The sequence below is a fragment of the Pelobates fuscus genome, chromosome 7 (assembly GCF_036172605.1).
Source record: "Pelobates fuscus isolate aPelFus1 chromosome 7, aPelFus1.pri, whole genome shotgun sequence".
NCBI lineage: Eukaryota > Metazoa > Chordata > Amphibia > Anura > Pelobatidae > Pelobates > Pelobates fuscus.
Genome location: NC_086323.1, coordinates 186,111,195 through 186,134,106, shown reverse-complemented (window position 1 = coordinate 186,134,106; position 22,912 = coordinate 186,111,195). Strand labels below are relative to the sequence as shown.

Genomic DNA, 22,912 nt, shown 5'->3' with positions numbered 1-22,912 from the left:
GGACCAATGAAACTAGGACCGAACTTCATGCAGGGCACACGGAGAGGGACATTTTGGGTAGAAAACCAAACCCTATCCTCGACCACATAGGAAGGAGCCGCACGGTGATGCCTGTCTGTCTATCCCCCATAGCCAGTAACCTGTGTTTATTATACATTATCCTCCATAGCCAGTAACCTGCGTTTATTATACATTATCCTCCCATAGCCAGTAACCTGTGTTTATTATAAATTATCCTCCCCATAGCCAGTAACCTGTGTTTATTATACATGATCCCTCCCATAGCCAGTAACCTGTGTTTATTATACATTATCCCCCCATAGCCAGTAACCTGTGTTTATTATACATTATCCTCCCATAGCCAGTAACCTGTGTTTATTATACATTATCCCCCCATAGCCAGTAACCTGTGTTTATTATACATTATCCTCCCATAGCCAGTAACCTGTGTTTATTATACATTATCCCTCCATAGCCAGTAACCTGTGTTTATTATACATTATCCCCCCACAACCAGTAACCTGTGTTTATTATACATTATCCTCCCCATAGCCAGTAACCTGTGTTTATTATACATTATCCCCCCACAACCAGTAACCTGTGTTTATTATACATTATCCTCCCCATAGCCAGTAACCTGTGTTTATTATACATTATCCCTCCATAGCCATTAACCTGTGTTTATTATACATTATCCCCCCATAGCCAGTAACCTGTGTTTATTATACATTATCCTCCCCATAGCCATTAACCTGTGTTTATTATACATGATCCCCCATAGCCAGTAACCTGTGTTTATTATACATTATCCCCCATAGCCAGTAACCATGTGTTTATTATACATTATCCTCCCATAGCCAGTAACCTGTGTTTATTATACAGTATCCCTCCCATAGCCAGTAACCTGTGTTTATTATACATTATCCCCCCATAGCCAGTAACCTGTGTTTATTATACATTATCCTCCCATAGCCAGTAACCTGTGTTTATTATACATTATCCCCACATAGACAGTAACCTGTGCTTATTATACATTATCCTCCCATAGCCAGTAACCTGTGTTTATTATACATTATCCCTCCCATAGACAGTAACCTGTGTTTATTATACATTATCCCCCCCATAGCCAGTAACCTGTGTTTATTATACATTATCCCCCATAGTCATTTATCGTTGGACCTAGGCAGCATGATGTCTTAGGCCGGCCCAGAGAGTGAGTGAGTGAATAATATAATATATATGTTCAGAAACATATTAGTAATATATGTAAATCGGGTTCATGCAAAGAGGGTGAAAAGGTATTAAAGAAAAACACACTTATTGCATCAAATTTACAAAGCCAAACTTTTAAAAGCTTTCCTCATTTCTTTATCGGGATGAGGAATACATCGGTTGTAAACTGAGGATTTCCATCTGCCCAATCTTTTAATAATATGCACTAGAGTGTCAGTGTTGAGGGAGACCGAAGCTGCCCCTATTCTAAATGAAAGACCCGAGACATGGATACAACCCAATCTTAGGAGTAGTGTTCTGATGTAGAATATTAATTTAGCCATAGTCAGAGGGATTCAGTGATAGTAGTGGTGAAATGTGTGTGGCATGACTGAGTGTGGGTAAGTAAGAGTCAAGTATTTTAACTGGGCACTAGTTCTAGGTGGGATAAAGTGGTATAGCGGATGGGTGAGTAGTTTGGTTCGTTTTAGAGGTTTGTAGAGAAAGTATATAGTGATCATGATTTTTAGCGATATCCAATATTTTTAAGGTGGTCTCAAACAAACATAAAATGCTATATAAAATTTGTGGGAATATCGAATAGTCGTGTACAGTAAATCAGAGAGGGCTCAGAATATCGAACCATCGATTGGTAACCTGGATGAAGTAGGGGGTCTATGTGTTTTATTAAATACGCGGTAATATGCTTTTAATGGGATAGGACGTTAGGAAAGGTGTGTGATTGGGATAAGTGGTTGTGGCTGTATTTACCTTATCCTGGGACCGACCTGGCTCCTAAGCTTGAGACGCGCGTGACTGGATCACTCCTGCCTCCACACGAGCCGCATGCGGCTTGATCTCCTCTTCTGACTTAGCCGCGTGCACTGACCTCAGTGATCGGTCACGTGGCCTGCCTGGCACTAGGAGCACGGCTCAAGTCACGAGCTCGCTCTTAAAGGGGCAGTGGGAGCCAAAAGTTGATTCAGGCTCCCATTGGCCCATGTCATTCCAGCACCCCCACACATGAACGTTTTGCAAATGGGGAGTTTGCGGTTGTGCAAATGGACTATTTGCGGTTGTTTGCGGTGCGTTAAAACGGGGGGTTTGGTCATTCACTGTGAAGCGGGCGTAACCCTTACACTACCTGATCGATACAACATCATACCTGATGTTTTAAAGCACGTTATTCCAAACAATTTAGGAATGTTAGGTGATTTATACCCTTTATGGATTAAAACCAGACTCTGCATCAACTATGTAATTTTCCATGGGAGTTTTGCCATGGATCTCCCTCCGGCATGCCACAGTCCAGGTGTTAGTCCAATTTTCCATCACTATTGTAGCCAGAAAGAGTCCCTGTGGGTTTTAAAATTCGCCTGCCTATTGAAGTCTATGGCGGTTCGCCCATTCGCGAACATTTGCAGAAGTTGCCGTTCGCGTTCGCCGTCAGGGCCGGACTGGGGATACAAAGCAGCCCTGGAAAAAAAAAATCTATGCCAGACCCATATATTGTCGCAATATATATATATATATATATATATATATTGCTATTTCTAATATAATATATTGGTCCTTTCAGAGTAAAACATTTAATTATACAGTAAGCATACTCACATGCAGACACAGACAATCTCACTGACACACACAAGCTCATTGATACACAGCCTCATAGACAAACAATTTCACTAATATACATAAGCTCATTGACATAAAAACACAAGCTCACTCACTAGCAGGCACACACACACACACATACACATTCAAGCAAGCTCACTAGCAGGTGCACACACACACAGCTTAATGTAGTGGTTCTGGTGTCTATAGCCTGTCCCTGCAGGCTTTTGAATGTAAACACTGACTTTGCAGAGAAAAGGCAGTGTTTACATTGCTTCCTAGTGACACCTCTAGTGACAGACACTCAGACGGTCACTAGAGGCGCTTCCTGTGTCAGTGCGGATTGGCTGAGATCATCAAGCTTGATGATCTCAGTCATAGAGGCAGAGACCAGCACGACGTTGGAAAAAAAAAAAAAGGTGAGTAAAACACTATTTTTAAAAACACACACAGACACCACGACTGACACACACACACACCACGACTGACACACACACACACACACCATGACAGACAAAGACACACACACACACACACCATGACAGACACACACACATACCATGACAGACTCACACACCATGATACAGACACACCGTGACACAGACAGACACACAGCATGACACATACAGACACACACACACACCGTAACACAGACAGACACACACACAGCGTAACACAGACAGACACACACACAGCATGACACAGACAGACACACAACATGACACAGACAGACACACACACAGCATGACACAGACAGACACACACACACTGCATGACACAGACAGACACACAGCATGACACAGACACACCGCATGACAGACAGACACACACACACAGCATGACACAGACAGACACACACCATGACAGACACACACACCATGACAGACACACACCATGATACAGACACAGCATGACACAGACAGACACACAGCATGATACAGACACACACACACAGCATGACACAGACAGATACACAGCATGACACAGACATACACACAGCATGATACAGACACACACACACAGCATGACACAGACAGATACACAGCATGACACAGACATACACACATCATGATACAGACACACACACAGCATGACACAGACAGATACACAGCATGACACAGACAGACACACAGCATGATACAGACACACACACAGCATGACACAGACACACACACACACAGCATGACGCAGACACACACAGCATGACACAGACAGACAGACAGACAGACACACACAGCATGACACAGACACATACACACACCATGACAGACAGACACACACACAGCATGGAACACACACACACACAGCATGACACACACACACACACACACTCCCACTGACATACATATTTTTAGTACCTGTGGGTGGGCAGACTGGTAGCTGTGCTGGCGGCCGCAGGGAGAACTTGAAAGGCGGCTGCAGGGGAAGCTCTTCATGAGGCCGGGAGCAGGCTCTTCTGGGGGAGCAGGCTGTTCTGTCTCTGCTCCCCCTCCCTCGCGCGCAGCTTAATGAGACCGGAGCCGGAATATGACGTCATATTCCGGCCCCGGTCTCTTTCTAGCGCCGACGGCCCACCGGGAAATTTCCCGGTATCCCGGTGGGCCAGTCCGGCCCTGTTCGCCGTTCGCGTTCGCCGTTTGCGAACGGAAAATTTTATGTTCGCGACATCACTAATAAATATACAATCAACCATGACGTGCATTCTGTGCAAATGCCATGTATAAATGTTAATTTCTAACAGAAGAAAATTAGATTTATAAAAAGAAATTTAGGACGTGGCAGTAAATCCTGTGAAGGACCACAAAAAGCACCTTCAATAAAATGTGATACAACAATAGTGTTCCAGGAAGAATGTAGAGGAGGCACCAGTCTTACTTAATATGATGAAACTGATCCTGCAGATATCTATTGTGACATTGTCCATTAACACATTAACTGATCCATTTTAATATTTGATTACGTCTGAAGTTATTAGCTAAACCATGTTTTGAGTAGGTGTAAGTGTGGTATTTATACTATTCTCTTTGAAGTAGAGAGAACAGCTGAATCAACTTAAGGACCAAATATGTACATTTTTTCTTCTTTTTTTTTATCAGCACACTAGTTGTATAATTACATTTACTAAATTGTGAACATCATGCATTGACTGAAAGTTGCAAAGGAAGTTTTTATTTGTTTTTTTCCCATATAGGAGAACTATGCGTGACAGAGCGATTACATGATACATCAGATAAAGTGTTAGATGGCTATATAACTCTCGTAACAGATGCACCACTGCTGTCAGAGGAGCAGGAACGAGAATTTAATCCATTGGTCATTCGCATCCTGTCTGCCACATCCCTTCCTACAAAACCTACCCCAATTCACATCTTACAGGTAATAAAAATGTAGCCCACATTGTGATACATGTTTTTTATTTGAATAACAGGTAAAGCATGAATGGATAGACTGGTGTATTACTAGACTATATAATAATATAAGTATTAATATTAACTGAATAATAAGGCCAAAGCTAGACAGAAAAAAGTAAATAGAAACAGAAGCTAGTAATGTCTTCACAAAATAGAAAAAAAAGGTAGAACAGTGTTGCTCCCCCTTTCCTTCTGAGAAGCCCACAAATATGTAAATTGTGGCTTTTTTTTATATACAAAAGGGCTCTGCCTTGAGGAAACAAAAGAGTAACTCCAAGGGTTACTCGAACATATTCAACCTTCCTAGGGAGCTTTCCAAATTAGTCAACACTATGCAAAAAGCCTTCCTTTAGTCATACTCTTTCTTTTTTGTTCAGGGGTTAAGAGAGGCAGGCTATTAGTCTGCATGCTTGAAAGGAGCTCAACATGCATTCCCAGGGTTAGAGAAAAATAAATAAGATTCATAAATTTTCAGCTATATAGTCATACTTTGACCACTATTTTCTTCCAAAACCTCAGATGTATCGAGCTTGACAAGGACTGGTTCGAGACATTCAATGCTATTTGACTAAATACATTGGAGAAACTCTGCCTCCTGACAAAGATACTATTTTGGATGGACACCTGATGGTAGAGGAGCTTATCCTGGTGGATAAAACATCCAAAATAGACAAGTGTCTGCTCCAAAATGGTTTTATAATTTACTAGAAAGCTTTTACAAACCCATTCTATCAACAATTTCTTCAGTCCTTTAACTCCATCCCTGGTGAACAAACAGACTTTTGCCACTAATATCAACCTCATAGAAACATAGAATGTGACGGCAGATAAGAACCATTCGGCCCATCTAGTCTGCCCAATTTTCTAAATACTTGCATTAGTCCCTGGCCTTATCTTATAGCTAGGATAGCCTTATGCCTATCCCACGCATGCTTAAACTCCTTAACTGTGTTAATCTCTACCACTTCAGCTGGAAGGCAATTCCATGCATCCACTACCCTCTCAGTAAAGTAATACTTCCTGTGTCTCATGAAGAGTCTCCCCGGAACCTGTGTGGGTGCCGGGTGGGTCGTGTACCGGTCGTGCGGTGTTCCCTGCTCGTCAGGTGGGGAGTGTTAGCGTTTTGTGCTGGTCTTGGCCTTATGGGCCAGCACTGGGTCAGTACTGGACCTTTGCAGGCTGTGGAGGAATGCCGCTTGGGCTCCGTGTGGAGGAATGCCGCTTGGGCTCCTTTTGGGTAATTAAGTAGCCCTCCGCTCCCCATCTATATTTGATGCCTGCCTCTCTCAGTTGTTGTGCCACAGGTGCTAGTTGCCTTTTGGCCGCCAGCACCGCGAATGGGAGATCCCCATATATAGCTACAGTCGATCCCTGAAATCTGACACTTTTGAGCTCTCTAGAGCGTGACATTATAATGGACCTAGCTGTATTGTCCTTAGTGACAGCTATAATGTCTCTAGGGGCTTCCTCTGGGGCGGTTGCAGCTTTTCTGATCCGGAACGCTGCAGTCACCAGCTCCGGGTTAGTGTCTCTTTTGGCTCCCATGTGGTGCAGCAGGCGGTGTAGGAAAGGCAGGAGTTCCTCGTCTGAGATCTGTTCTGGCACTCCGCGAAGTCTGATGTTCTTCCGTCTGTGCCTTGTTTCTAGCACTGTCACACTTCTGGTGAGTGTCTGGACTTGGTGGGTGAGCGCTTGGATCTCCTTCTGTGCTGTCTTCAGCTCTTGGTCTCTGGCTCTCTCTCTAGTTTCCCCGTCCGCAACTCGTGTGCGCAGGGTTCCTAGTTCAGCCTGTGTTGCTCTTAAGTCAGCCTTCCAGACCTGCCTCATTTCCAAGAGGAGATCCCTTATGTCCCTCTTGGTCACCGGTGAGGAGTCATCGTCAGAGCTCGACTCACGGTTAGTGCAGCTTGCGGGGTTAGTGCCGGTGGGTTGTTCCGTCTCTTGTGATGCCTCAGAGGCCTCGCTGTCACTCAGCTCCGCAGGCGCCATCTTGGGAGCGACTCGTGGAGTAGGTCTTTCGAAGGAGAGCCTGATGTCGGGCATATTGCAGTGCAACTTTTAAATTATCCCATTTATCTTGGACTCCATTTAAATTGCTCCAGTCTGATAATGACTCCTTTAAACGTATTCTAATTTTAGAAAAGTCTAAAACTTGTTTGTGTGTGGTGTGACTCAGTCACTGTTCTTATATTAAACCACACTGACTGATGATCACTGGATCCTAAACTTTCACCTACATTAACCATACCAAATCTCCATTTGTTAAAACTAAATCTAGTATGGCCTCTTTACGAGTTGGCTCCTCAACGACTTGTTTTAGAGACAATCCCAGTAGGGAGTTTAGCTTATGTGTGCTCCTGGCACAAGCAGCTATTTTGGTTTTCCAATTCAGATCAGGAAGATTAAAGTCACCCATGATGAAAACTTTCCCCTTTATTGTCATTTTAGGTTTTTCCTCAACTAGTAGATTATCTAACTCTTCTATTTGTCCTGGGGGCCTATAAATCACACCTACACTGTGTGATTACCAAATTGTAACGTAACCCAAACGGACTCTATGCTCTCTTTACTAACTTTTTTATTAGGCTAGATTTTATGCTATCCTTCACATACAGGGCCACACCTCCCCCTTTCTTGCCTTCCCTGTCTTTTCTATATAACGAGTTCCCTGGTATTGCTATATCCCAGTCATTTTCCTCATTATACCATGTCTCAGTAACAGCGACTAAATCTACATTATCAGTTGCCATTATTGCCACAAGTTCATGGATCTGATTCACTAAACTGCGAGCATTTGTAGACATGACTCTAGGCTTATCGTTTTTGAACACACTTGCTACAGGCACCTTCTGTCCTTGCTTTGGGCGGCAATTGGATTGATGTTTTATAACCCTTTTGCCCCCTCCCACCCCCCACCCCCTTCCTAGTTTAAATACATCCTATCAAAACCTCTGAACTGCTCACTGAGAACATTTGTTCCCTTTTGAGAAAGAATCAAACCATCTTTTTGGTACAGTTTATTTCCTTTCCAAACAAAGCTACCATGAGAAATGAAGCCAAATCCTTGCTCCCGACACCATTCACCAAGCCACAAATGAAAGTCCTTAATACGCATCCGCCTGTTGTTCTGAGTGTTATGCACAGGCAGAACTTCAGAGAATGACAGTGTGGAAACTATCTGCCGTATATCATTGGCAAAAACACAAAAAACTTCCTTTTCCTCTGAAACCTCTTTGCAAGCCAAGTCATTTGTCACTAGATGGACAAGCACATCCAATTCCCCTTCCTGCTTTGCTCGCTTAACAATATTACAAATATGTCTCCTGTCTCTGTGAACAGTAGCTCCGGGAAGACATCTTACAAGACTACTATTGTCCAGCTCTACACCTCTTATGATAGAATCCTCCAACAACAACTGCTTTCTATTAGGCCTCACTATAGTCTACAAGCCGGTCTCCATAATACCACTTCACTCTGTGCCTGAGAATGTCTTCTCAACATCCCTAAGGAGGACAAGGACGTGGAGCATTGCACAGGTTACAGACCCATCTCCCTAATAATGCAATGTAACAGTTCTTGCCTAAATATGAGTTTCCCATTTAAAACCCTATCTTACAGATTTAATAAATGAGGATCATGTAGATTTTGACCCTCTCACCCTGTCTCTGATGCACTGCTTTGTGGGTTTGTTAGGGGGCCTTCTCCTATTTAGGCATGTTCACAGGAAAAAAAAAATGTTTGTTTTAAGTTTTATTTCTGTATTACGAAATTTGGGGATTATCAATTTGGACTGAAACAAAATTCATCCCAAAATTTCCCTTCATTTGTATCCTTACATGGGACTGCCCTACTAGGGCGTTGTTTATTAGATGGATCCTCTAATTTTGTGGGGCTGCCCTACTACAGCATCTGATATGTGCTTGAGAGGCGAGACACGTTGCATCACACACCAGGGGATCACAACCCTGAAGTGAGGAGCAGTGGAACACAGCAGGCTGTGGAGAGATCAACTCTGTGGACTTCAAAATGTATGTGTATGGACTTTGTAGCCTCAGAGGGAGCTTCAGTTACAGTGTGTATCAATTTCCTATTTTAACATTGTGGGTTCAAAGTAAGATGCTCCGTTCTAGCTGGTGGTGAGTTCTTCTATGTAACTGCATTTATGATCCAACACACACACAAGGGGTTGATTCTCCCATAGCAGGACAGTTTTGAGTGGTACTACCTTCAATCCAGTCTTGTATTTAGGATCAAGAATGGATATGGACATAAGTATAACTAAATTTTAGCACATATATACTTTTTTTTTTCTTGCGCACCACTGTTTTATTGTTTTTATTCTTTTATTCATGCCAGTGCTGAATGGTTACTGCACTTTAAAGCACTTTATTAAGTTGTTGCACTTTACTAAGAACACTTTTAGAGGGTTTTTATTTTTCTTAAAAAGTTAAATTGTCATTTAAAGGATCACTATAGTGTCAGGAAACCAAAGCGCTTTTCCTGACACTATAGTGCCCTGAGGGTGCCCCCCACCCTAAGGGTCCCCCTCCCGTGGTAATAAGAATAAGTGAGTAAAGAAATGCCCAGGTGTGCAGTTTTGTAAGTTTGAGATGGCAGTTGCTCTTCCCTAGCACTACTGATGTTTGAGGGTTTGTAGCATATTCCTACATTTAATGTAGGAGTTAAACTTTCCCTATAGAATAAAACTGTGTAGATACAATTTATCATGTAATGTAGGCACACTAATCTGGACTACATTTATTTATTTTTTTCTTTTCAGGAGAAATGCCAGCCTGTGTATTGCAGTTACAGGTTTCATGATCAGCCTTTTTACCGCACACATTGTCAAGAACATGGAACGCATATTTACTTTAAGGACATCAATGTAATTCTGGCTGGTACTTTTAATCCCAGCAAGCTACAGGAGTATCTGAATGGCCCTCCTCTTGAAATCGAGGTACATGATCGAGACAGGAAAATCAAACAACATGAGAGCACTCCATCACTTTATGGCAGTGAACCAGAAGATGAGAAACTGAGTAATGTTGGTCTTGTGGCATCCAGATACACCCTTCATAATCAATTCAATAAAAGAATGCAGGATCCTTATGGCATAGCCAAGGTCAGACTGTCTGAACTTGTCCAAGGGGCAAAATATTTGAATATTTGTGCCCCAATTGAAAACTGTGAAGCTCCTGATCCCACCAGACACAGTCCTAATGCCATCAATGGAAAAATCAGAATAATGGAATCAGTGGATGATTCCCAAGATTCACTCCTTCCAGTGGGACATTATCTAGATTCACAGTCTTTTCTCAAAGTTAGAGTAGATATTGCTGTACCTCTTTCTGTGGAAACCAATGTCTCTGATAGTCCGTATAACCGTATAATCTACATTTTTAATTATAACAACAGAAAATTTCTTCACACAATTATTAAAGAGATTACAGACATCAATGCCAAAGCTCTGAATCTGGATGATAACTCACTTAAAAAAAATCAGGATGTTCTTTACAAGGTGCATCTAACAAGTGAGCAGAAAAATGATACCACTCTGGACGTTATAACTGGGATTCATATTATGGATGGAAGCTTTCACCTATTTGTTCTGGAAGGACTGAAAGACAGAGGAATTAAGAAGCTTTGGGAATCTCTACCGATCAGGTATGAAATCTACAACGTATCATAAATGAGGTGTATGTAAATTGCATTGTATTAGAATTTGCAGACTCACTAGAATTGACTCTGGAATTTGCAGCTGAAATATTTTTTGTTGACTTACCTTCTTATGGAGCAGTTAATCAATTAAACAACAATTAAGAATGTTATCAGTATATGCAATTTTACTTACACCGATTCTCTGCGTATTTTATGTATGTAGTGCAAGCAAGCTCCACAGCACTGTATAAAAGAGCAAGAACTAAAAGAGCAAGATCGGAATGATATGAACTTTAACAAAAGTCAAAATCTATAACATTATATGGTAGTCTACAACTAATAATATTTATCTCCAAGCAGATGTCACCCTGCTCAATGTATATTGTGAACCTGTAACCACACAGGATACTATGTCCTTGTATTAAATAGGCGCAGTGTTGCGGAATCAATGAAAAATCCAGACAGTTTTCTTGGGAGGCAGAATTAGAAACAATAAAGCTTGGATATAGCTTGGTTGCTACTTCTAGGTGCTGCTTCAAAGTGTGTGATTGGAGATATGCTGGAGAGTTTTACAGAAGCTTCAACTGTCTAAGAGTTTCATCTATAGGAAAAGATTACTGATTGCACAAGGTTTGATTTCCTGTTGGTAATTGGGAAGGCATTTGATTAGCTTGGTGTTTTCTATTGATTGTTGGTTAATTAGCTATTGTTTGCAAATAAGCATAGGCCTACACAAGTGTTAAAGTGCTGCTTCAAAGTGTGTGATTTGAGATATTCTGGAGAGAAACTGGAGGTAATCTGAGGCATACAGGAGGAAAAAAGAAGATGTTTGATTTAAATTACTCACCTCATTAAAATGGCAGACTTAGTTCAGTGTAATAGTTGTTTTGCATTTGTTTCACATTCCACTATTTGGAGATTTTAATGCTGTCTAATCTGTAGACAGTTCTCTATACTGCGGCAGGAGATTGTATTTTTGAAGTCTGAGATTTGTAAATTATCTGATTAAAAAAAAAAACAGGCTGGTTACTGTTGCAAAGCCACTGCCGCAGAGACGTACTAGGAATGGCAGATGGATTACTATAGGATCTGGTAGAGTTGTGGATAAAAGGCATATTGCACAGTCTGTTGCTCAAAACTGTCGGGTGTCAGGATCTCCTTAGTGTGCCTTTTTCGAATCAGTCCGTAACCTGCTAGTGTCCCTCATGACAGAGAGGCTCATAAAATGTCTTTGCTCCAAGGTGCTCTCCTCCATGCGTAGGTAGTTGTTCCAGGGACGGTCCATATGGCTGGTGGTGATAGTCCCAGGGGCGTTGAAGTCTTCGTAGATGTAATCTCTGCCCTTGCCTCCGTGTGATGTAGTCCCCGGTTTCCTGGGGGAATGTAGATGTAGCACTGAGGAGGAGGTGGAAGTCAAGTTCAAAGTTCACTAGTTAGGAGTTCTCCAATCTCTTTTACTCCCATTCATGCGTTGTTATGCGACCATATCTTGAGTGTATCGTTGTTCTGGGCTGCCATTATCTGCGAAGGAATAGGAGGCGGTCAGGTATGGGGAAGGGGAGTAGTAGCGTGTGGATGTTGTTATGCATTTTGTTGCAGATCTCTGCCTGGAGGCCCTGCAGTTCACCCTCTGGGTGAGAGGAACCGCTGGTCGGCTCTTCGCCTTTTAGTCGGAGTGTTCCATCTTTGTCTTTGGGGCAAGATGGCAGTGTCTTGGTTGGGTTGTGGGACATACCAGTCAAGGATATTGGTATCCGGTCAAGTCTAGTGCCTGTAGGAATGGTCTGACGTCTTGGTGTTTTGCGATGGAATATGTAGTCCCCTTGCTATTAACTATAAGTGCAAAGGGGTAGCCCCATCTATAACGTATATTACGGTTGCGCAGGTGTTCTGTAATGGGTTTTAGGGCTCGCCTCGCTTGGAGTGTGAACCAGGATAGGTCTGGAAATATTTGTATATGGTGTTCATGAAAAAGCAGAGGTTGGGAGGTGTCTCTGAGTGCTCTGATTATGGTCTCCTTCACTGAAAAGTAGTGGAGCTTACAGATGACATCACGTGGTGCCCTCTTGGGCGTAGCGATCTGTGTGCTCTGTCCATTATAATGGGGGTATCAGTGGGGTCCCCTATAATAAGATTGAATAGTTCTGTCAGGCTGGCCATTATATCTTCCCCTTGTATTTCCGGGAGACCCCTGATTCTTAAGTTATTTCTGCGGCTCCTATTGTCTAAGTCATCTAGCTGTCTTTGAAAGGCAGATAACGTGTGAGAGTGAGCCTCCAGTGTAGAGGAATTATTTGGAATTTGGGCTTGCATCACATCCCTCTCCTCTTCGAGGTCTGTGACTTTAAGGCTTACTTGCTGTATGTCTGCCCCCACTGCGTCTACCTTTGCCTGGAAGGAGGCCTCCAATTTCCCAATCATGTTGGCCAGGTCTGCTTTGGAGGGCAGATTCCTCAGTAATTCTCTTATCTCCTGGTCCTGTATGGGTGTATGTGTGTTGCAGGAGCCCACAGACGAAGCTGAGCTTGTGGGTTCTGATTCTGCCGCCATTTTGAGGCTCGTGGTTTCGTCCTCGCGGTCCGCGGAATCGCGGAAATAGCGGGTAAGCGGTCCAGATTTCGATCCTGGTGTCTTGTGGACAGCCCCTTGTGAAGAGGTATGTTTTTTAGGGTTACCCATTTCGACTTCTGACCTCCGATTGTTGTGGATTGTATCTCAAGGCTCAGGGAGCTGGATTAGTGCACGTCCATTCATCTCCACGTCCGGCCACGCCCCGTAATATTGTGTTTTTATCTTTCTTCTCATATCATTAGATTCAATTAATATTTTTTTCTAGATAAAAGATTATTTCTGAAAGCTTATTATGAGTAGAGGTATAAAGGCTTCCAGCATATACAGTCAAAAATGTATTCATTTATTTTCGATTGGCTAAAACCATTTATGTTCTATAACTATTCTGTATGTAGTAACTTTGGTCCTACGTAGGCAGATATTCAATCGTAATTAATAATAATTCAACCTATACCAGTTAAACCCCAATATTCATACTTTGTAGCTATACTTAAATTTACCATATCTTAAAGACTTTTTCACCACCTTATACTTTATCTTTATTTATATACTGAAAGCCTAACCCCACTTCCTAGATAATTACCAACTTTTTAGGTTTAAGGTGCCATTAAAATTTCAGTATTTTTCCAAGGCACCCCAAGTCAAAATTTCTAGGTTGTATATCAGTACAGCACTGCAGCATTTACTGGCGCTATAGTGTTTTAATGCATGGGTGTGTCTGAATGTAATGTTCACTTTTAAATGTGGATGTACATTTGTGTGAAGTATTTGTGTTTGAGTGAAGGGGTGTGTGTGTATATATATATATATATATATATATTTTTTTTTTTTAATGCAGGGGTGTGTTTGTATGTAATATTTGTGTTACATTGCAGAAGTGTGCTTGTATGTTGTGCTGGTGTTTGACTGATTGGATGTATGCATGTACACTACCACATACATACATACTTACACAGATATTCATGCACATTAACACACAGATGCATACAAACAAATTCATCTAGACACCGACACATACACACATATAGATACACACTGACACATACACACACACACACAAACATTGATACACGATCACACCATGACACAGATGCATATACTGACATAAAAACACACCCCCTGAGACACAGAGGCACATACACAGATGTTTGCGCACACACAGACACAGAAGCACACTGACATATATACACACACACACAGATGCACACCCTGACACACACACACTCACAAACACCCTGATACAATACACATACACACACACACACTCATACATACACTCACACACATACAAATACACAACACACTAATATACACATTCACACTCAAACTCATACAAACACTCACACACAAGTTATTTTTTTATATCTCCAGCCACCATCCTGTTAGCTTACCTTGTGTGTCCAGGAGGGTGACTTGGAGTTCTGGTCCTGCTGGGAGGAGTGTAGGGGTCTGAAGCTCTTTATGCTCCACTCTCCAAAAGCTGCAACTTCCTCCTCTTCCTCCGGTGCCGTCTCTGCATGATGCTGGGAGGAAGCGACAGGCTGTCACTTCCTCACAGCCGGCATTACAGGGGAAACATTCGGCGGCACCCCTGTGTGCACGCCGCGGCACCTTGGTACACAGTTTGGGAACCACTGGTCTAGCTTAAAGAATTGCAAATGTAATCTTACTCTTGGTTATATGAATAAATTTAAAATATTATATTTTGATCTTCCTCCTCTCATTCTTAAGTTCAATGAATAATACTTTCTAGATTAGATAACATTTAATAACCCATAATAAGTAGGAGTGTATAGGTATTTGATAAATATGATTAAGTTGTTTCGATTGGCTGCAATAATTGTGTTATCAAATAATTTTAAATGAGCTACTTGAAATTAGTTACATAGTTATATGAACACATACAAAAATACGTGAATATCTTTATGCATGTGTGAGCTAAAAATCCCCAAATCACCTTGTTAGATTTATATACGTAATTACTACGCGATCCTCTTCTGGAGGGCTGCTTCATAGCCCAGGCAGCCCTCCCCCGGCAAATGAGGCCCCCGGGGGCCATGTGATCGCTCTCAAAGAGCGATCACCTGGCCCCTTATAGCTGGCTGTGGATCTGCCAGCAGGGGGACTGTCTGAAATGTCAGACAGTCCCCCTGCTGGTGGGAGCTGTAAAAAAAACATATTAAACATGTGTAAAATTAAAATAAATGTATTTATATAAATATAATATATGTATATATGGAAGGCAGGGCCTGAAGTTGTGGGAGGGGCTTGAGTCCCCTTCTTAAGGAGCTCCAGCCCTTCACCTGCTACCAGCTCAGGTCTTGAGATTTGCATAACCGCACTTCCGGTCCGTGCAAATCTCCTCTGTTACAGGCTGATCTCCGAGGAATCACTTACCTGATCCTGTTGCTCCGTGTCAGCTTGCTAGAGCTTCCCTGTCGCCCAGGCGTTCCCGCATTCTGCTTACCCCATAAGCGACCGGCGGCTGTTTCCGTTTTTTCTGCAAAACCGTAAGTCACGGCTGCCGTCGGGCGGCTGTCGCGGTCGATCCGCGTCATCCTGGGATACCACTATCCAAGTACGGAAGCTTACCGTTACGTCACATAGTTTGAAATTTTGGCGGGAATTATTGCACGTACGCTGGGCAATTCGTTTCATTTCCGGATTTCGTTTAAATCATTTCACACATTATTCGTACTTATATTCTGTTTACATTAAATTTGTGCTCATAGGATAAAAATACTATTTTTCCATTCGTTTACAATACATTTGAAAATTCATGGTGCACTCTAGCTGGGTTATGTCGGCCCCTTGTGGGCATTCGTTATTATTACATATTATGCGAGTTACATATTGTACAATTTTAATCACTTTGTGTTACATGTATAATATCAGGTTAAAGCAGACTATAATGACTGGCCTCTACACCGGCATTCTGCCAAATGTTCTGTGTCCTAGGCACTACAAGCAGTCAAGATGAGTTTTTTTTTTTTTTTTTATGTGACACATTGAATTCTTAAAACACCTAAAGTTTAGCATGTCAGTTTTTCCTATTTAACTAGCTACTGCAGATTTTTCATAGCCGTTATTCTTACGTGTTATTTCTACATTTATAGGCTAGTCCATCCAAGCAGCAATTTTGTGTTTTGGTTCCAGGTTCCAATTTAGGATTTTGCTACCAGGTAGGTATCTTGGGTACAGGAGGGAATTTAGGTACATAGCAATAATCATTTAATAGTTATTAAATTTAAATTTATTTATGAACTCACTATTTTGTAGGACCTACAGTTTACCTGTATTACCTTACCTTGCTTCGATTCAACACGTTTCCCTTCCCCGTCTATCTCATAGGCTAGTTATACACTGGCACTAAAAGCATAGGAGCCGCTAGGTACGTTCTTCTTGGCCTTCTACGCCTTACGTTAGTGGTCCCGCGAGGCCAACACCCATCCTCAAACGGAGGTACGATATCCCCTCGGGCCAAATCATAGTTAGCCGCCTCGCACGGTTGCCTAGAGAGGGCCTCACCTGTCACTCCCATTCTGTCTTTTTCTGGTTATTGTCACAGAGGGGCCAACTTCCCGCCATAATGTCAATGGCCTCATACTCCAATCGGGCCAAATCATAGATAGAGCCTCTCACAGCCGCTTGGCAACTAGTAGGGCCTCATTGCTCACCTATCGTCTTAATTGTTTCGCCACTTGGCACTAGTTAAAACAGCCAGTGAAAAGTTTTTACACTAGGTAAAACTTCTACAATTAATTTTTTAGCATGTCACAACTACCAGAAGGCGGGGAAGATTTGTCTATCCCTAGCACACCTGCTAGATCGGTCACTCCATCTCAAGGAGTCGACAATGCAAGTCCTGCATCGCTCCGCTCCTGGACGGTTCCTCGGATCACCGAATTATATAGACTTTTAAACACGTAAACCGATAATTCGGGGACTGGTGAAGGGTCTAGTAGCGGTCAGCCTTCTGACCTGCATACAATATTATTCTCGGTCTTGACCTCTTTAGGTTGTATTACTGATAAACTGGATAAAATGGACACAGAGAGCCGACAGCAGTTGCAAACGGCTCTGGGAAATAGTGACACTGCGGTTGTCCCCAGCACTTCTACAGGTAATATTCCGGCGGGTATTAAAAATCTGCATGTTATTAACCCAGCACATATGGTGCCTGCTAATTTGAGAAAGGACATCTTGGAGGGGAAAGAGGTGAATTTGGTATAACTTCTCATTGCCTCCCAAGATGTCCTGGAAAATAAAACGTATGCTTACGGTGACATATCAGTGGTTCTTAAATCTAGGGACCCCAGACTAAACCGTAAGCTGTCTATTCCGGAATTTGTCCTGGCTTTTGGAACCTACAGGGATGTTGTATGCTCAGTGCATCCCCATAGGAGAGAGGAATTGGATCTGTACCTACACAAGCTGGTGGATTTGGGGCATAAGTACGGTGGTACGGCATTCTATGACTATCACCGTGCTTTCGCCGCAAAGGCGTCGGCGGCTCTGTCCCAGTTTAGCTTTCAAGTTGACTGGAGTATGCTGGATACGGAGCTCTTTTGTCGGCACTTTGCGGGCCTCAAGACACCAGCTTGTGCCATTTGTGCCTCTAATTCACACATGGCAAATTTATGCCCCAATACCCCAGAGGTAAATAATTTCTACCTCCCTCCTAATGTGCCACCGACTGGGAGACCAGCCAAGGTCCTTAAAGATAAATTGGGCCGCGATATAATCTTTTTGGGGAAGTCGCATATTTGCAATAATTTTAATACAGGCACGTGCGGGTTCAGTGCATGTAGGTTGCTTCATGTGTGTTCCTTATGTTTCCAGGCCCACTCTAAAGCAATGTGCCCAAATAAACTATACCCCAAACAGTATTTATCGTCTATTGATGTCTCACTACTGAGAAAGTTATTACGTGATCATCCATCCCAACACTTAGTGGAATTTTTGGTGTCAGGTTTCACGGCGGGTTTTCACACGGGTATCATCCACATGCCTACTGGGGTCCTAGAATGCAAGAACTTGCAAACAGCCATGGCAGATCCTGACGCTATTGACCGACTGATACAGAAAGAGGTTGACCAAGGGTTTGTAATTGGGCCCTTTGATACTCCACCTTTTGCGGTATGGAGAACTAACCCCATAGGTCTGGTCACTGGTAAGTCCTCAAACAAGCAAAGGTTGATTTTTGACCTCTCTGCTCCCCATGCATCGGCCACACCAAGTCTAAACTCACTTATTCCGTCTGAGGAGTTTTCATTGCAATACGCTATTATAGACAATGCCATCACGGCCATCCTCTCAGCAGGAATAGGCGCTTGGCTTAGTAAGACAGATATAGTGAATGCTTTTAAACTACTCCCAATACCTCCATCTACATGGTGTTAAATGGCAAGAGCAATATTATTTTTTCACGCGTCTCACCTTCGGTTCTAAGAGCAGCCCACGTATTTTCGATATGTTTGCTGAGACGTTGTGTTGGATATTACTTAACACCTGTAGATGCCCCACTATTATTCACTATCTGGATGACTTTCTCTCCATAGAAAGCAACCTCTTACCTCCCAGTAGTCTTCAGGCTACAACACGCCTTTTTACACCGCTAGGAGTCCCGATTTCACCGACTAAGACAGAAGGTCCCGACACGGTCATCAATTTCCTGGGGGTGGTGCTGGATTCAGTACACATGCAGGCTAGCCTCCCCAGGGAAAAGATTGATCGCATACTGACCGCCATTGACTTTTATTTAACCGAACAGTCCTGCAGCAAAAAGGAGTTGCAATCCCTGTTAGGTTCTCTTAATTTTGCAATGAAAATTATATCCCGGCTACTCAGTCTGTTCCCTAGGTTTCAGACCGACTCCTCCCGTATAAGGTTAGATGTGCATGCCACTGCTGATTTACGCATGTGGAGGGAGTTTTTACGACACTGGAATGGGAAAAGCTTGTTCATACCAGTGTTATCGGATGAATCTGTCTCTATTTGGACAGATGCTGCGGCCACTTCCGGTTTCGCTGCAATTTTTGGCAATGAATGGATGTGGGGCAACTGGCCAAAGGAAATTGCGGAGATACCAGAGTTCAAGGAAACGTCTGCTTTGTTTGAACTTTATCCCATTGTTGCAGCAGCGGTGAAATGGGGAGCTATCTGGTCAGGGAAGTCGGTACGGTGCTTCTCGGACAACATGGCAACATGCCATATTGTTAACAAGGGACGTTCCGCTTCACTGACCATCATGCGGTTTGTTAGGAATCTCACATGGCAAGCAGCGAAATACAGTTTTTTCCTGAATTGCGTACATGTCCCTGGGATTCTAAATGTTGCCGCTGACCATTTATCCCGATCTCGTTTTCAGGAGTTCCGGGCGGCCCTACCCACAGCGGCCTTAACACCCACTCCCGTACCACAGTGGCAGGAGATGATATTGGACTAAACAGATTACTCGCTCATGGATATCATCTCTCACAATTAGGACTTTCTGTAAATACTAAAAAAGTTTATGATAGGGCTTTTCTGTTGTTTAATAAATTTGTGATGGAACACAAAATTGCTGCCAAATTTGCTATGAGTACTATGATTGCGTTTATTTCTTTTTTTTTTTTTTTTTTGTCAATCTGTATTTTATTGAGGTATGGTAGTTGGGATACAGAATAGAGAGAGGGAAATGTGCATTTAAAATACAGTATAGGGTTCCGTACATTTCCTCAGTAGTCGTACCTCTTTTTTTATATGTTAAGGTTTAGCGCCGACATGTCAGCAAACAAAAAATAATATTAGCAGTCAGGCTGGGTCCAGGCTAGTCAGTAATAGTGAGTATTTCAGTCGTTTAGTTTGTCACTTTAACATTTGTCGCTGTAACGTTTGTCGCTTAAACAGTTGTCGCTTAAACATTTGTCGATTAAACAGTTGTCGCTTAAACATTTGTCGATTAAACAGTTGTCGCTTAAACATTTGTCGCTTAAACAGTTGTCGCTTAAACATTTGTCGATTAAACAGTTGTCGCTTAAACATTTGTCGCTTAAACATTTGTCGCTTAAACATTTGTCGCTTAAACAGTTGTCGCTGTAACGTTTGTCGCTTAAACATTTGTCGCTTAAACATTTGTCGATTAAACATTTGTTGCTTAGACAGTTGTCGCTTAGACAGTTGTCGCTTAGACAGTTGTCGCTTAAACAGTTGTCGCTTAAACAGTTGTCGCTTTGGATAATCGTACAAACAATATGCTAATAACATTGATAGAAAATAAACTACGCTAGGCCTATTGATTAACGCGCTAAAGGCATCAACATGGAGAATATGTATGCATGTATACACAAGCCTTGTCTACCTAGTTATTAGCTTGGAGCTACCCGTTTCACGAAAACACATAAAGTTTGTCATACGGATAAGGATGCTACTGCAGGGACAGACTTATGATGTTGGGTATGAAAAACTTTCAAACTAGGCTGCATTGAGAAAGCTATATATAGAACAATATGAGTTAACAAATAGCGTAGCTTAATATTAAGTCGTTCCAGTCGTAGGTGATATGTTGTCTGCATTCAGTGGGAGTGCAAATCTGGTGTCCAAGGGGCATAGTAGGCCAGTGTTACTTGGCGGAGTAAGTCCCGGCTCAGCCGATTCCCGTATTCGGGACGTACTGAGGAGCTGTGGTCGAGTCTCTTGGGTGGGTGTGAGGTGTAACAGTTCCATAGTCCCATGCCCATGTTGAGGTCTGCGTCTCTGAGCTACCAACTTGGGACCCTGCAAATTCAAAGTCCTTTCCTGCAACGGGAGAGCAGAGCCGGCTCACGGTCTTGCAGTGTCGGAAGAATGGGACACTCCGCTTGTGTCGTCGGCGACGGAGGACTAGTCTCCCATTGTCCTCTGGCCCAGGTAGGCAGTTGCTGTTCGTGGTGGGTGCAGGGTACTGTTGCATGCCGCAGTGTGTTCCGCGGCCATTTTGTGCTTCGCGCCTCTGGTCCCCTGTTCGGGGGTCCCGCTTGGGGATCGCCGCTCTTTGTATGTTTTTAAGATTCTTTGTTTTTCTTCTTTCGGCGTTCTCTCCATACTGCAGGGGTGACCGTTCGCCACGTGAGAGAGATTGGGGAGACCTTGCGGCACTGGTACTGGGTGCAGCTTGCTTGAGAGTGCATGGCCCTCTGGTGCGGTGCTGTCTCCCGGATGAGGCAATATGCTTGGGAGAGGAGCGATGAGGAGATGACCCTGGGGTGGGTTTCTGTTGTAACTGTAAGTAGTTCGCCAGAGGACTGGGATTAGGGTGCTGTAGCTTGCGAGCGACCTGTCTGGGCCATGTATGTGGAGGACCCGGAGGTGTTTTAGGTCTCAGCGTGGGCTGTGATCCGTGCCGGCTGTGAGTCCTTGGCTTCCCCAGAGGCCCCTCGCCCCTCTTCGGTGCTGGTCGTTTGTCGGTGCATTGCGCTGCTAGCCGACGGTTTAGTCGCGGTGTCTGCTCAGTAAGGGCAGTGCTCTGTGTCAGGGTAGGTTGTTGTAGCTTGCGCTCCAGCTTCCTCCAGAATCTCTCAAAGTGCCTGTTCAGTCTCCCCAGAACGTCGTGTGCGGCATCATTGGGGCTCTCGGCGCCTGCAGTTTCCGCCATCTTGGCTGAGACTCTGCACTCACTCTCTGCCCATGAGGCGGCCCTCGATGCCTCAGCTCGCCAGGGGTGGCCTCCGCTGAGTGGACCGGGATCTCCCCCACCGGTCCAAAGGGGGGGGTAACGGGGCTCACATGCATTATAGGCATCGTCCGAGTGCCTCCGGGTCGGGGGAGCGGCCGCCTCCCCCGCCCGTCTTGCACTAGGCCGCACTGTCGGTTGTGTTGTAAGCGGGTCTCGAGCGGGTCTCTCATCCCTCCGCTGCACTCCCTCTGTCATGGGGTGCTCATGAGTGTGAGATACCGCTGTTTGTTTCATCGGGTTCAGCCTTATGTCGCTTGTTCTGCTATAGTTGAGCGGGAGCTCTTGAGAGACACGTCTGGTCGCCATGATGGTTAGGCCCCGCCCCCCCGCGTTTATTTCTTTTTGCCACCTTCACTTAAAACTATCCTTTAACACTATTAAATTATACATCACGGGTATTCAACACCACATCCTCACTACATGGCCTGATAAACAACGGTTCCTCTCCTCTTACCAAGTAAAGTCTATTCTGAAAGGTATCAAGGACTCCACCCCGGCACCTACACCTTCCAGATTACCCATACATGACATTCTATTCCAGTCACTATCAAATCTGTTAGACACTTCACCGTTTGAGACTCGCACAAATCAGGTCATCAAAACAGCCATATACTTGGCATTCTATGGGTTCCTTCGGCCAAAGGAATTTACCACTACTAATTACAACACCCCAAACTTCATCACAAGAGCTGACCTAGTCAAAACACACGACCACTATACACTGCTCCTACACCATACGAAAACTAGTATG

The 22,912-nt window shown here is 43.5% G+C and overlaps 2 protein-coding genes across 2 annotated transcripts in view; both read left to right on the top strand.

Moving 5' to 3' along the window:
• Nucleotides 1-22,912, top strand: part of LOC134568392 (dimethylaniline monooxygenase [N-oxide-forming] 2-like) — a 489,265-nt gene that overhangs the window by 165,494 nt on the left and 300,859 nt on the right. The window lies entirely within an intron of this gene.
• Nucleotides 1-22,912, top strand: part of CFAP92 (cilia and flagella associated protein 92 (putative)) — a 219,034-nt gene that overhangs the window by 67,881 nt on the left and 128,241 nt on the right. Inside the window, exons 9-10 of the mRNA XM_063426966.1 lie at nt 5,018-5,202; nt 10,018-10,901. Coding sequence (XP_063283036.1) covers nt 5,018-5,202; nt 10,018-10,901 — 1,069 coding nt within the window. The remainder of the gene's footprint in view (nt 1-5,017; nt 5,203-10,017; nt 10,902-22,912) is intronic.